The sequence below is a fragment of the Haliaeetus leucocephalus genome, unplaced genomic scaffold (assembly GCF_000737465.1).
Source record: "Haliaeetus leucocephalus isolate CR32 unplaced genomic scaffold, Haliaeetus_leucocephalus-4.0 Scaffold195, whole genome shotgun sequence".
Classification (NCBI taxonomy): Eukaryota; Metazoa; Chordata; class Aves; order Accipitriformes; family Accipitridae; genus Haliaeetus; species Haliaeetus leucocephalus.
The window spans coordinates 1,919,239-1,935,189 of record NW_010972631.1 but is presented as its reverse complement, the minus strand read 5'-3'; the positions used below and the strand labels follow the sequence as shown (position 1 = coordinate 1,935,189).

The 15,951-nt window shown below is 37.9% G+C and overlaps 1 protein-coding gene across 4 annotated transcripts in view; it reads left to right on the top strand.

The window, feature by feature from the left end:
* ORC3 (origin recognition complex, subunit 3) overlaps window positions 1-15,490 on the top strand; it is a 39,353-nt gene extending 23,863 nt beyond the window's left edge. Inside the window, exons 13-20 of one of the 4 annotated variants that reach the window (XR_774234.1) lie at window positions 272-351; window positions 4,268-4,401; window positions 6,845-6,927; window positions 7,399-7,496; window positions 8,425-8,546; window positions 12,328-12,444; window positions 13,552-13,631; window positions 14,850-15,490. Coding sequence is in view for 3 of the 4 variants with exons in the window: in XM_010565716.1 (XP_010564018.1) it covers window positions 272-351; window positions 4,268-4,401; window positions 6,845-6,927; window positions 7,399-7,496; window positions 8,405-8,546; window positions 12,328-12,444; window positions 13,552-13,631; window positions 14,850-14,955 (840 nt within the window). In the remaining variant the exon portion in view is untranslated. Of the gene's footprint in view, window positions 1-271; window positions 352-4,267; window positions 4,402-6,844; window positions 6,928-7,398; window positions 7,497-8,404; window positions 8,547-12,327; window positions 12,445-13,551; window positions 13,632-14,849 lie in introns of all 4 variants that reach the window. The other 3 variants (XM_010565713.1, XM_010565716.1, XM_010565714.1) reach the window with 3 other exon arrangements.
* Window positions 15,491-15,951: the final 461 nt, after the last annotated feature.

Here is a 15,951-nt window from a genome sequence, read left to right as displayed (position 1 = left end):
CATTTGATTGGAGGTCCTCTCTGTTCTCTGCAGTTATTTTAATCTGAATGTTAGTTGTTTGAAACCTGGTGAAAAGCAACACAAACTCCAGCAACAATAGGAGCTTAGTTCTGTAAGATAATAAATGCTCTCATTTCTTTTGCAATCATTCTGCATCTCTGGAAAACAAGTTCCAAAGAAATTATATATTGCTTTGAAAAGCTTGTTGCAAGAATTCCACGTTACTTTGTTTGTAAAACACTTTATCCTTTCTTCACCTTCTGCATAACAGATCAGGGAGCTGCACTGTGCATGTTTGGAAAACCGAGTGTGGGAGACAGAGGAGTATGAGTCATCTATTCAGCTAGCAAGGTGATTTTTTTTTTTTTTTCCATTTTGTTTTAATACCACTGTACACATGGAGGATATCAGTCATCGGTTATCCTGGAACTTAAAGCTGAGGATATTACCTGTTTGCAGCTAGTTGTAAGATTATTTGCAACTATAATTGACTGCTGTTTTCACTTTGTTTTTCTACCATTTTTCATGAAACTCAACCAGGTTCTAATATCTCTTATGCCCTGAGTAATTATGCTAAAACCACTGAGATTACTGTGTGTGAAATGAGAACATCAGTTGGGTTGTCTTTTAAAGTGTGATTGTGTTAGATATTATCAACAAAATTAGTTTTAGTTGGCCTAAATTTTAATCTGTTGTGAAAATTGGAATCTGTTCCAAATGAGTAGCTGAGGCCTTTTTTTTTTTTTTTTTTTTTTTTAAAATTGCTTTCCCCCTGTCTCCTTTGTCTAATAGTTTGTACAGGGAATGAGTTAATTTTTTGTGTTATTGTGAGCTCAGGACTGTAGAAGAGCCTACACTTGTGTTGTCTGTCAGCATTTAAAATGGAAAAGTCATCTAAGCCAATTTTCTTAATAGAAAACCCTTCAGTTGCGATGTTGCAGCTACAAACTTTTAAACGTGCTTTATCATGGCAGCTGGCTGTTTCCCGATGATAGCTGCATTCATTCAAATAATACATTGGTTCTGTCGCACAAGGAGCTGATGCAACACTGTTACTGCCTCTTCAAGAGCCTCTGAGCTTGTGAGGTTTGATATGTCTGACAGTAAAATTGCATAGAAAAACCATGTCAGTGGTGGGTGGAGGATAAGTTTCTGGGTTCATATACACACGGAAACATACTCTTCAAACTGTACCTTTGCCATACTGAGTGGTTCTTGTGCATTACCACTGTGCTGTGTTCTTTACCCTCATCACTTTGAAAGGATTACATGCTTGATTTGTCATTTCTACAGTCTTTCCTTCTTAATCCTTCTCTGACTCTCCTGAATCCTGACAACACTTATCAACTCTTGCCCACAAATGTGTCATTTTGCTTTCCTGTACTGTCTGTTCTATAATCTCTAATAACTCTTGGCCCTTTTTTCCTCTCCTTTTTCTCCTCCTATGTTTAATTTGCTTTCTTCCACGCTGAATTCATCTGCCTCTTCTCCTGTATGAAAGTCGATGCTGCCATGAGAATCTGGCTTGCTCCCCCTGTATTTCTTATCTGTTTATCTCCCTCCTGTTTTTCCTCTGGTCTTGGCTCCCACTGTGGGAGCTTCTGACACAGTGATCACAGTCATTCTTTTCAATAGATAATTCTTCTTTTTTTTATTTATTCAGGAATTCTGTCATTTTTCTAACAAAACTCCTTCAACACAATTCCTTCAAATACTTGGGATTCTAGCTGTACTGATTATTTTTTTCAGCTTTTAATTTTAACTCTGTTTTCCATTTTACACATACTTCCTCTTGTCTCTGCTTTTTCTGCATAGACTCTTGCTGCTATCTTTTAGAAGAAAATTATAAAACATTGTCTTTCCCCTTCTACTCACAATCTTCTTTTTTTCCCCTTTGCTCAGGTAAGGAAGTAATTCAGTGTTCTTTAATATCTCTGATTTCCCAGGGGCCACATCACCTGTTGATACGCTTATGTTCGCCCTTTCCCATGCCTTATTCTTCTTTTCAATGTTTTTCTGGAATCCAAATTTTTTCCTTGTATTTAGAAAGTAAAAAATAGAGAAGCTTTTGATGAGCTTATTTCTCGACTTCTAACAAAGTCTCTCTTTTGCCCTTCATGAATTATGTTTGAATGTGGGGGTTTCAGTTGTTGCATTGAGTTCCTTTTGTGGTTGGTTGGTTGTTTCCCTGTTGCAGCCTTTCCTTGGACTGGCTTTTATCCCTTCTGCTAAAAAGTGCTCTCCCCGAAGATGATGTTTCAGGTGATCTAACTTTAGCAATCTAGCCAATAGTTATTCTACTTTAATGTAGTTATCTAGAAATATCTAGTTCACATTGCATTAACCCAATCAGAAGAGAGATAAGATTAAGAGATGTTGGAGAGTGTCTCACTTGATTGGTTATTGGGAGCTAACTGGCTGGGACATTTGGTCAAGATTTTAGGTGGCAAAACTTTGAGGACTGTCTGACCTATTGTCTTCTGTCTAGATACTGGACTCTGGTTTTGTCTGCTAATCATTGATGCTATTCATCACATACTGTTTATTACAGTCCTGCCCTTCTGTGACTGACTGTTGTTGACCAATCTCTGTTATCACTTCTTCAGACGATTCCCCACTTCAGCATTCAGAAGGAGTTTCTATGGACCTCATCCTAGCTTCCTTTTTTCTCTTTCATAACTTGTCTCTGAATAATGAGACACAGATTTACTTACTGTCTTCAGATGAACTGAGATCTTCCTTTCTGCTTTAAGCCTGTCTCTTAACTGAATTAAAATCTTAATCCCACTCTCTGATACCTGGCATACCTTGTAGTAATCTCAAACCCAAAAGGTTGAAAAGGATCCTTTACTGTTTCCTGGTGTGTGACAACCATCCTCTTGCCTGTTCTTTGGGCCCTGTAATCCCATTGTTGTCATAAATAACTTTTTCTAGAACTTGCAGCTTCTTTTTGAATAACATTACTAAAGGAAATTTGTTCTTTCCCATTCACAGATCTCCAAATCTGATTATCCTCTCTCCATCTTAGGTGTTTAATTATTGCAGTGTTTTGTCTGGCCTGGAAGAAGGCTATCTTGTTTAACCATTATATTTTACATGACAGTTCAAAATGTTTTCTAGTGTTTTGTGTGGTCAAGGGTCACCCTTCCTGTTGTTAACTCCTGATGCTTTTCTTTAAAAAACAAGTGTATCTGAAGGCAACACCTGACTTGCAAAAATCCATAACCCTGAATCGGATAAACTGATGTTTCAAATTCTAGCCTTTACAAGCATTTAGCATCAACTGCTAGTTAGAATCTAGAGCTCAAATTTCAGTTGCCCCTCCAGACATCCATAAAGCTTCCCCAGCCTCTTCTAAATTCTTTTTTAAAACTCTCTTAGTCAATTTTTAGGTAGCTAATACGGAGACCCACTGCCTGACACACTGATTGATTGATTACGATCATTTCATTCTTTTGTCACGTTCCCTTTTTTGCATAGCTGTGTTTCTTATGTCTTCTAAAATCCTTAAACTATTAGCACCTTTGTTTTGTATAAGACAAAGCAAAAGCACAAGAATAGGCTGGGAAGGGCTCCTGGTAACAGTGGCTATGATTGTTCAGAACCAGAGTGTTTAGCAATGGGAACTTCTCCCACTGCATGAAGAAAGTTACATGCATGTGTGATGGTACTGGCTTGATGCAATGACTGTAATTCTGGATTTCATTTGTGGATATTTGCAAGGACTTGCTTTGATATCTTTTAAATGAAGGTTCTGAGGCTGAGCAGTGCTTGGTGACATTTATAAAATGCGCTAATACATAATTAAAAGTAAGTAAATGCTAGGCTGGAGGTTGGGCTAGATGATCTCAAGAGGTCCTTTCCAACCTAAATGATTCTGGGATTCTAGTGGTGGTTAGGTTTATAGCATAGGTTATAGGTTTTTATACAGAAAACAGCAATTTGGATTTTGTTTGAGAATCATTCTGAATCACAAAGAGTAATGGATTTTGTGGATGTGTGAATACATACTAATCTGATTTTTTTTTACCATTTCATTTATCATTTTTGGGAATGAGTTATGAACCCTAACATAGTTTTTTATTTCTGTTAATGACAGCAAGGAAAAAAACTTACTTTACTGCAAGACTGAATGCTTGAAATCTTGGAGGTTTGCTCTTTTAAAAGGAGTTTTTCAAATTATTTTTAAACTTCTTTTCAACTAAGAATGTTGAAAGCTGTTTCATCATTCTGTGGTTCAACTTCAGCCAACAATTGTGTCTTTTAGGATGTTGAATAAGTCTGATTTGGTAACCATGCTTCAACAATGTGTGGAAATTTTTGTGTCATCTTCTGGAAAGGAGTTTGATAAGACAGTAGAGAAGTTGAAGGATTTCTTGACCCAGTTTCAGAAACTAGAAGGTGGGTGTGTACCATCATACATTCCATTGCAGATTATACAAAAGCTGTTTTATAATCTGACCAATGGGGATAATTTTCCCTGGTAATATCCTGTCATTGTATCAAACCATCAGATTTTTCCGGATTGTTTTTTTAAATACATGCACAAAATCAGGAGATGTTTATATTCTTTATTGGTACGTGGTTCGTGGTTTTAGTAATACGGAAGAGTGGTGTAAGATAAGAAATTGGACAGATCAGCAAACATTACTCACTAAATCTGTCATACGTATATTTTGAGCATTTTACCAGATGTTGCAATCATTGAAAACATTTAACAAATAAAAACAGATATTAAATGATAAATAGGAGCAGACTTCCTTATGGCATGGTATTTAATCCAAATGTATATAAAGTTCTTTCACCTGCACCTTCAGTTAAATTCATATAAGAGCTAGGATACCAAGTGCCAGTTGTCAGGGCTCTGCTGACATGCTGTAACTTGTCAGGCCCGTATATTTGATTGTTCATGGTAGAGGACATATTTGAAAGTTCAGTAAGGCAAATGAGTAGCAGCCTTCCGTCTTTCAGAGGCAGGTTAACAGAAACTGCTATATTCCTTCTGTAATAGGAATATGACATACTCCAGTATTCTTCTGGAATAGGAATTCTGTTGCTTCCCCTGAACTACGGAGAAGTGCTCCCCTATGATTCCCTTTTGAAGATGAAGTGGTTATCATCTGGTCTGTTTTATGCATATTAAATTAAGTTCATTATCAGTGTGCTTGCCACCCAGCATTTGGACAAGTAGGCAATAAGCCACCGAATGCAATCTAATATTAATTAAAGTAGTCATGTAATGCTCTAGTGTTAACTGAGGTTTGTTTAGAAGAATTGGGTCTTGCCTGTACCATGCATTTTTGAATAGATGTAGTAATAGCAGGGCTGTGGTACAGGAAATAGGTGATCACTTTGAAAAAGCTGTATATGTCAGTGAAGATACCAGCGCTGAAGAATCTGAACTACGATGGAAAACCTAAAGGTTCATCTAGCTTGGAAAAAAAGAATTGAAGCAAAAGGCTTTTAAGTAGTTGGATTTTTACCTTGAGGGAATAAATAAAAAAAAGAACTTTGGGAATTCAGGGACATGCAGAACTATAAAACAAAAAAGGCGGTATTTATTTTCATTTAGTATTCGAAGATGTTTTTAAAGCAGAGAACGTCTAATGAATCCATGAATGATCTTAGTTTGTTTTCAAAGCGGATTTGAGCTATAATGAAAAAGTGAGAAGGGGAAGTTAAGATAAACTTTACACAAATAGGTTGCTGAGTTAGGTGACTTCTTCCTGTATGTTTCTGTGATTGCATTGTTAGCGGGAGTTTTCAGAAGTCTGCCAAAAATGTTATGTACCCAAATCTCCCACAGAGCCCGTCCAGTGAAAGGATAGTCCAAAATTTTTTTATTTTTTTTTTTAAAACAACAAATTCTATCTTCCTGACTGCCTTATGAACTGGAAAAAAATAAAAACATGAAGCTTAAAGAAACAAAATATCCTTATGTTCAGTGTATTTTGAACTGAAGGATTTCATTAAAAAATCTCTCAAAATATTATCAGTGTAGTAGTGGAGAGAGGAAGTTCTCTGTTTTGTTCAACACAAATACAAATGTCCACAGGGCACTGGAAAGTACCAACTCATTCTATGTAGGTCACCAAAAAGCTTTTATATATCATGATTGTCACTGCTGATTGGATATTTACATGTGATCCATAGGTGGAATCTCCATCTTGTTACCATCTTCATAAGTAAGGCAAGAAATCTAGTTACCTTTTGTTTTGATTTGATTATCATTCATACTGGCATTGATTGTGCTTTGGGAGTTTTTGCTTCTTTGTTTTTACCTAAAAATTACTAATTATTGGTGCAATTGATCAACAAGCTACATGGCTATGAAAACAAACTTCTGTTATAAATTAAGATAAGAATAAAACTGGGCAATGAAATACCTTAGCACACTTTTGGTTTGCTGCCCTGGTTGCAGTTTCTTGGTTAAGTATGGAGAACTCATTTCTTCTGTAGTTGTTTTTTTGCAGAAGAAGGAAAAAATATGCAGTGTATGGCTTTTTGAACACTCTTAAAAGCATCAGGAGTATCTAGTACTAATCTGTCCAGCTTAGAAATGTTGAGAGTATGACGTAAGTGGAATTCAAGTGATGTGCAAGGCTTGGGCTGGATCTTTGCTCAGGGCTGAATTGCTTCGGTTACTTAATTACTGTTGGTTAAGCTGTACTGCAGACTCCTTTTTTTAACAATCTTTTACAAGGTGCAAGACTCAAAAGCTACCTGTGTTTGGGTCTATGTGAACCAGTAACTGAACACTTCTTGGATTGCTTGGGTTAGGGGGTTTATATAGGTAGTCAGGAAAAGTTTACCCCACATATCAAACATTAGTTTTGTTCTAAAGCAGAAGCTTTCCAAGAACAAGATGTGTCCGTATCGTCACAAAAGGAGCTCCAGAAGAAGACAGACCTTTATCATCTTCAGAAGGTTAGGCCTACGTAGGCTTTACTGACTAGTTTCTTAACTGAATCTTTTAAGATGTAATTGTCCATGGTTAGTTCTTCCCAGCTTGCTGGAGCTCTGAGTAAAGGTTGTGTATAAGTAACTCTTCTCAAAAATGAATGAATAAGTACCAACTATGTATGTCAGGCCCAGCTGATGCATAGAAAATATCTGTTATAAACTAGGATTTTAAAATGCAAATTAGGGGGTTTCTTCTTACTTAACTTGTAAATTACACATTCTGCCTAACACGTATTTCTTTGAAATTCCCAAACTCCTACCAGTTTGAGAACTGAATACACTGGCCTAAATAAAAATAACTGCACGATCACACTTTCAAACATCATCAGTGAAGACATGCCAGCAAAAATTAATTATACATGTTAAACATATAGATTGTGTTCTCCAGAGAATAACTACCTCCCATGTAGTTTTATGCACCACTTTTTTTTAAAGACTTTGTTGGAGTTGAAGGAATCAAGGCGTTCTAAGAAACTGACGAAGTTTGAAATGCTTCGTTTTGAAGTTGTTGACTATATAGACAGTCTTGTAAGGTGAGCTTTCCTGTTTTATATTCCTGCATTAGTTTGCACCATAAGTTGCAAGAGAAATTTTGCTAATGTTAATCTTGTCAAAATTGTGTCTTGGTCCCTGCAATATGAAGCATACTTTTTTTTTTCCCTTCCTATTCTTTCTTTGATGGGGGCTCTAAAAATAATAATTAGAAAAAACCCCTCTTTTCCATAGATTAGTAGAGTAATTGGCCCATGAATTGACCAACTTATTTTGGCTACAGAAAAAAGTGAAGGGAGGACTGGGTATATGTAACAAAATAAAGTCAAGAGTTTTTACCCTAATCTTTGCTGATCTGTTCTACTTAGCAAACTGTATAGATGTCGAGTGTGATATCCTATCCATTTTGGGAACTGTTTTGGTGAGCAAAGCATAGAAGATTAGGGTTTTGGAGGCAGCTCTGCAGCAGAAAATGTGAAAGGCTTGGGGTGGGGGAAGAGATGAAGGCACTTGTTAATTTATAGAGCCTTGGCAGGGGGAGGCAGAGAAGCTAACAGAGGTATGACTGTGCCAAGAAAAAAAGCTTCAAATATGAAGACAAAGATGAGCAGAGACTCATCAGGAGGCCTCAAGATGGATAAGCAAGATCTGTGGAGTACATCACTCATGTTAGCATTTCACCTGCTGCCCTTATTTTTGAAATTGTCAGTGGCCCAGCTAGAGTTCTATGCTAAATCCATTAGATGTAGAGTTGATAATAACTGACTTCCCTGCTTAAAAGTTGATTTCAGCACTGTTCCTCTTGTTTTTTCAAAGATTTGTCAGTATTGGTTGGGAAACATACATTCTTGTCTACTGCGGTCAGAGACTGCAGTAGACTTCTGTTGTTTCCCTTAAGGTAAAGCTTGTATCTCCCTTCCTTCCCCCATACCTCGTGTTGCTTTTTCAGAAATTACCTTGTTCCTGCAGACCACAAGACTCTGCATGAGATAGTGTATTTCAACACAGCCAGTGTTCTCCGTGAGCACTTGAATGCTGCCCCGAGGATTGCACTTCATACAGCTTTAAATAACCCATACTGCTACCTGAAGGTAAGAAACAAGTAAGTTGTTTGTGGTGCTGGAGTAGGTTCTGAAGACTACACGTGAGGATGATGTGTAAGGCTTAGTTTTGCTGTTTCATGAAGCTTGGCACACATTCAGCTGTTTTGCAGAGAACCAGCAAGTTTGCGTTGATAAGCAACTGGGGACTTTGCAAAGAGCTAGGGAATTGGTCTGGCTGAAATAAAGCAGCTAATTATGGAAAGAGTTCTATATGGGGAATCCATTTTCCAGAGCCTAGTCATGCTCTTTTCTTTCTCCTGTAGATGTACGCTAAGAAAAGTCATTTTGTCCTCCATTACAAAAGGGATGACTGTCTATGGGGAAAAATACAGTGTGGCTCTTTCCAGAGACTTTCTTTACAGGGCTTGTGCTTAGTCCTCAGTGTGTAGACTTGCTGTAAGGTGAAGGCTGTGTTCAGGCGGAGTGATGACATTAACAACAGCTTAAATACAGGATATTTAAAGGAGTCCTTTGTTTTTCTTTTTACATTTATTTTAATGTGTGTTGTGTATTGACATCCTATCTTTTCCGAGTCCAAGAAAAGGATTGTCATTGATTCTTTTAGTTAACCCTGCCCTTTTCTAGAGAAGAAAAGCAGCCCCTTTTCTACTTCTTTCATAAATCAAATTCACAGGATGACTGAAAGAAAGAAATAGAGCAGGATTTGGAAAAGGAGTGAACATACTTTTTTTTTTCTCTCTTTTTTTTTTGTCCTTGATTATAGATGCTGCTTGGAGTTATCCTCATGCTCTAACATTTCCCTTAAAAATGTCATTACAGTTTTGAAGAAAACATGGTTGTAGCTGTATCTGAGTGATTATATGTTACTTGAGTCACAGCCAACATTTATCAGGAATCATACCTGATAAAATCCAGTCTTTGAAATCTACAACCCGATTCATATTGGGTTTGTTGGCACTGTGCCTCTATTTGAATGAGGGTTGTCAGTTTTGCTGTGTGCAGGAGTTATTTCTAAAACCACTTGAAGAGCTTATTTTTGAAAACAGTAGTTAGCAAGTGGGCTACCATTAAAGAGACCTAATATGAACCACATTAATTTATATTTTTAGAGAACCTGTAAAAATATAGATTAGCAGAGCTAGCAAAATCTACCCACTGATGTGTTTAATAAGTATTCTCTTTGATGAGTTGACAGGATTTAAAGCCCTCTGTCATCCTGCACTTTGTTCTTTCATAATTTAACATATTTCCGATGTTTTCTGAGTAGATTGTGAAGGTTTGGCATGGTTTCTAACAGCAGCAGTATTGGCTGAGTACCTTGCTTAGCATTTTAATCCATGTAAGTCAAATAAGTATTTTTTCTTAATTGTATCCATGACTTCTGCATGGCTTGTACTTTCCTGGGCCATGACCAGAGCAAAGTTCTCTAGAGCTGTTCCTTCCAGAAGGCTAGGACAGAAAGGATCTGCTTCAGTGGAGTACCAGCAAATTATTAATGTGTGATGCATTTCTTACAGGAATCCAGTCCAGTTATTTATTTAGCAAAATGCGAACCAAGAATCATATTTACCCTGAAAAAAATACCCACCAAAAAAAGTGTAATTCTGTTTTCACTGATCCCTTGAAAATTGAACAAGTTGTAACTTGGAATACCAGCAAGGCACTGCTTAGTATTGTGTCAGCACAAGGAAATCTGATCTTCAGTCTTCCTGGGGTTTAGATGGTCATGCAAGTTTTGTTCTTGACCTTGGGTAAGAAGGGCGATTTTTTTACATTGATCTCAAGAAATGAGCCCTATTACCGATGAAGATACTTTGATTGCTATGAAACGAAAATCCTTGAGCTGCAATTAAGCTCCCATATCGGGGGAAGGGGATACTAGTATTTGGTCCTTGGGAAAGGCAGCAACATTGATTCCAGGGCAAGGTACAAGTCTGTCCTCAGTCTAGCCTCTGGGGGCGGGGTCAAGCAAGAGAAACATCATCAGCATTCTGGGTTGTTCCCACTCCCATACTCTTCTCTTTCTGAAAGAGCACCTCTGTGCTGTGCAGCTGGTTTCACAACTGGCTGCTCGTTCTAGGGCAGCTTCCTGCTTCTCAGTCTGGTTATTTCCTCTCCGGGACAACGCGTGCGCTGCTGCCTCAGGAAGCTGAGGTTTCCCTGCATGCAGCTGCAGCTCCCTCCCGCTATGCTGTAAAGACTTGGCCTAGTTATCACAAGCGAGGCTGAATTCTTTAGGTACTGGCAGAAACTCTGCACTGCCAATCAGTAACACCTTCCCTGGATCATTCTTGGCATTTGCCTGTGGTCCAGCTAGATATTAATTCTACAGATGAACCTGTTCCAGGAGAGTGCAGTTGCTCTAGAAGTTGCATCTTCTCTTGGCTGTGCTAACTGTTCTGACCTTAAGATTAGAAAATCAAAGCAAAGCGTAGGAAGCCACAGAGTTAGGAGAAGTAGCCGAGGGGAAAAGAAAAACGCGTAGGGTTATCCCTGTGGGCAGTAGCAAGCCACTACATCAGCCAGAAGGTGTAACTTCACCTGTGCCAGTTAGTAACACAGTAGTATTTGAAACTATTACGGTATGTTCCTGAATTATAGTCTGGAGTGTAACATTTTGAGGGTTTAGCCATGTTACTCTGAATTTATCTGGAGACCATCTGAACTGAACTGACAGACATTAACATAAGGGCTACAGCTTTTGTGTTCCATGTACAGAATAAATAAACTTGAAAATTGTTAGGCTTTCTGGAAATTGTGAAATGTCTCATAAGTGCTAGAGTCCAAACTGAATCTGAGCCTCAGAAATTGCAGGGATTGAGATCTATGAAAGGCAAGCTAGAGATTCTCGAGCAAAGTTACATTCTTTGCCCAACCTTCTTTCCTATCTTGAAAAGCATTTATTTATGAAGGTATTCTTTCTAGGGCTTTACAGACTTCCCAAAAGTAACTGGCACATTTTAGTAGCATGTAAAAGTTATTTTAGCAAAAATTTCTATGCACTGAAAGGAACGATCAGTGGTTGTTTTCATGTTAAGAGAGCTGGCTTCTTTGAGTGCATGGAACTGAAAAAAAAATTATGAACTGTTATGAAATGTAAATTTCTGTAGCTCTACAGAGACTTTTGCTTCTGGTTCAAGTGGCTTTTTTACTTCTCAAGTAAATGGTTCAGTGCTGATGACCTGAATTTCCTGACATATAGAATAGTTTGTGAGAAATCAGACTTTTGCCTTTATAGGTGCTGAGTTTCAAGCCAGAGAGAAACAATTGTTACATTTCAAAGATAAAACTCTGAGATTAGAGAAGCAATTCTGCTTTTTACTACATCTGGTAGATCTATACTAAGACTTCCTCTTTCCTTTTGGGGGTGTGGGGGGGGAGGGATACTTTTCTGTTTTCTACACACTACAGTGTGAGGCAAATCATGACTAGTTTCTTTTCCTGAATCCACAGAACACAGTATCTCTCTCTGATTATGTAAATAGAACTAGCAAAAAAATTGGGGAAAAGCCTAATCACATAATCACTCATTAGAGACTGCCTAAGTGTACAAAATTGTAGAAGGAACACCAGGAGTGAATTAGCTAGGTGTTTTTTTGTTGTGGGTGTTTTGTTTGTGTTTTTTTTAATGGTGTTTTCTTATTTCCTGGTTTTTTTCCTTTGTACCACTACTTGCCATTAAACACACATCCAGTAAACATTTGGTTAAAATACCTACTATGTGAAATAGTGTTATATGTAGCCCTAGAGATTGTTCAAGATTAAAAACTGATCGAAGTTACTGCTTTCATTTTTTTTTTTTCATCAGAATCAAGCTTTGAAAAGTGGTGGAGGAAGCATTTCTAATAAAGCTCCTGACATATGCATAGTGTATAAACTTCATTTGGAGTGTGGCAGATTGATTAATCTCGTTGATTGGTTAGAGGTATGTTGACAATGCAAACAGTGCCTTTACCTGCTTTCAGTATTCTGATTTATCTTTATGCTGCATGTCTGCTTTTCTTTAGTGCCCCTTTTCACAGCTTAAATCATGGCATTCCTTAGTTGCTCCTGTGCAAGAACACACAGTAACTCTAATGACCAGCCCATAGCGTCTTCCTCTGACTACTGTGAATCATTTATTTTCAGCATTATTACTCCATGATTAAAATCTTTTGCTTCTGCTTCTATTTTATGCTTGGCACAGATCAGATATTATTCTTCACAAAGCTACCTTTAAGTTTTCTGTGACACTTTTATGGAAACAGGCAAGTGCTGCTGCTTGGCAAGTGTGGGGCTCTTCGAGAGAATGCTTGTGCTAGGGCAGAACAAAGGTCCTTCTAGCCTGATATCCTGTCTCATACTGTGACCAAAAGCAGAGAGAATGTAACAAGAGAACCTACATTAATATGATACATTCTCCAAATACTCCCTAGCTAACAATGATGTTTTAGCTCTAGAGTTTCTTTAACTGGAATGGTTTCTCTGTATTTTGTAAGCCCACCTGGATTACATTACCAATATAACTTTTTAGCAGCCACAGCATCCTCTGGCAAGACATTCCATAGCATAACTACATGCAGTGCAGAGGACGTGCCTTTCACTTGTTCTATTTGCTGCTGCCTTGTTTGTGTATTGGAAATAAAAGTGGACAGAAGATTCATAACCAGCCTCTTGCTGTCCCTCAACTTCATAATTTCTTAACAGCCAACTTAGCTCCTTCATTTTTCCAGAATGTTTAAGCAGTTGTGCTTTCAGAACACTTTTCAGTTCTGTATTTTTTCTGAGTCAGGGACCAGAACTATATTGGGATTTAAAATGCAGGCACACAAGTTCATGGAGTGATGTCTTTTCATTCTATATTCCTGCCATGGTAATATGTAACTTTGCTTGCTCTTGATTGCTGCTGAACTGACATTCTCATGGAGTTACTGTTCCAAGATCTCATTCCTCCTGAGTGATAGTCATCAGCTCAGAGCTCTTTTTTTTTTTTTTTATATATGCAGCTCTCTCTATGAAATGTGTTAAATCTGTGCTGCTTTTCCCCTTCTAGGCTTTCTCAACTGTGGTGATGGCAGCTGAGGGACCAAATGCAGATGCACCTTCCTCAGACCAGGTGGATGATATTATCCAGTATCCTTTCTTCATTTCTCTCAAGTTTGACATTCAAATGCTTACAGGATTAATGAACCAGGATTTTTAAAATACAGCTTAATGTGCACAGATAACTAATTCCAGAAAAATTAAAACTAGTTGTCTTAACAGCCTTAATGTACTGAAAATGTCACAGAAATAGATCAGCTGAAATAGTTGGGCTGAGGGCAGTGAGGTAAGAGAGCAGCTTTTCTCCATAGGAGGTGTTTGGATCTGAAACAGAACCAACAGTCCTTAAAACCAGTTGAACTATTCTAATTGGTTAAATCATCTGAGAGTTGGTACAGCTGCTGTATAGGGGGAGAGCATTACTGGGGAACAGATGATAGGATAGCTGTGACCTAGAGAGCAGATGGAGAAATAGAGACAGGTTATTATGAGGAAGATAGAAGCATTAGCAGAGGAAATGATTACAAAAGTAGTGTCTCTGTAGAAGTCATGAGTTCTAGTACCTTAGAGTTGAGAATTTTAGTTCCCACAAAACATCCATTCTGCTTCTCACTTTGTCCTGATTCTTAACTGAGGTCTGCAAAATATTTAAAGGATGAGCATTGGAACCAACTCATGGCTACAACAGTAGTGCTGCCACAGAAAAAAGATGAATAGTTGTACAAAAGGAGGCTTAACTACAGGAAGAATATTTATATGGTCTAATACTTTTATTATAAAGCCCTTCTGTTTTTACAAGCTCCACTGGTAATTAATACAAAACTAAATTCTCTATTTAACTCAAGGATATATAGCTGTGTGTCAGGAAGGCAGCAAGAAAGGTATAGTGAATAGCAAGTAACAAAAAGGTGGTGCTGTTTAATGAAACCTCAAAAAAAAATCTCTACAATTATCTATCTTCCCTTTTTTTGTCAAGGGCCGTGGAAGTATAAATTCTTTCTTCTTAGACACTACAAAAATAATATCTTTGTAGGCTCTAAGCTTCTCTTAGCAGTGGGGAAAGGAAGTCTTCCTTTGTTGCCACATTGTATGCATGTAGCAAAAGAAATACTGATTAGATTGAAGATTTGTGCTTCTGTAGGCAGATGATGCTCTGCCCTTATTTCCAACAATTTTAGTGTGCAACACATTTTGTGTAATCTGTGCTTACCATGACTTGGAAATCTTCACCTCCTAGAGAGAATAGTGTCTCTCTATCAATATGTGTCATAAAAAAGTGTACTCCCTTTCCTTTACTGAAATGTCCAGTGCTCGTTTTATTCGAGCCGTTTCTGAACTAGAACTCTTAGGCTTCATAAAGCCTAGCAAGCAGAAAACTGACCACGTGGCAAGGTTGACATGGGGAGGCTGTTAATGTGCCACCAAGGTCTTAATAAACCTGTTCTTTCTAACATTGTGCAATGGCTGTGTTCCCACTAAACTAGTCCTTGCTAACTTTGCATACTGAGTCAAAGTCAACGATGACTGAATGTTGTGAGATACATTCCGAGTGCCTGGATAGGCTTGAATAGCAATATTGTTGTTTTAACACTCAGCCTCCCTGTGTAATGTACTGCTCTATTAATGCTCATGTTCCAAATATGGTATTGTTGTGCCAGTTTTAATCTTCTTTGATGTGTGATATTTAACACTATACTGATACAATTCAGGCTAGCAAGCCAAAAGGACAACACTGGCTGTGTAAGCTACAGAAGTGATGAAGCAGTATTATTAACTTGCTTATAAGCTGACAGGATTTGAGTCATCATTATGAAATGCCTTCCAGATCCTTTAACTACAGATTTAAAAATAAATAAAGCCAGTATGCTAAAAAAGACAATAAGCTTCCATGTTCAGCCTCTGCGGCATGTTTTTCAAACCAAAACTGGTCATAACTCCCTGAAAACTCCTTCATGAGGAAGAGAAAGGGACAGAATAATTTTGAAGATACAGATTTTTGCTCTTTGAGAAAAGCAAAAGCAAACTGTTTAAATCATTCCCTTTTTCTAGCAAACTTGACTAATACTAGCTGATGTTTGCTGGCAGGGGAACTTGTGTCAGCATAGACTAAATGAGAACATGGAACTCACACACATTAGACAACGGTAGTAAAATCCACACCTGAAGTACACACTGTAACTTTTCTCTTTGCTGAGGAAAGGAAGCAAACGAAGGAAACAGCTGTGTGAAAATAACAACTGTTGGCCAAGAATGTTAAAAGCACTGCTCAGCTGACAGCTCTTCAGTCAAAGAACCTTCTCAGTGAACCACTTAGCCCTCTGCACTAAGCAAGCCCAGGATGCACTCTGACCTTCTGCCAGGATGGAGCAGTGCCTACACCTCAGTACAGGTTACCAGTGCTGTCCCCTTT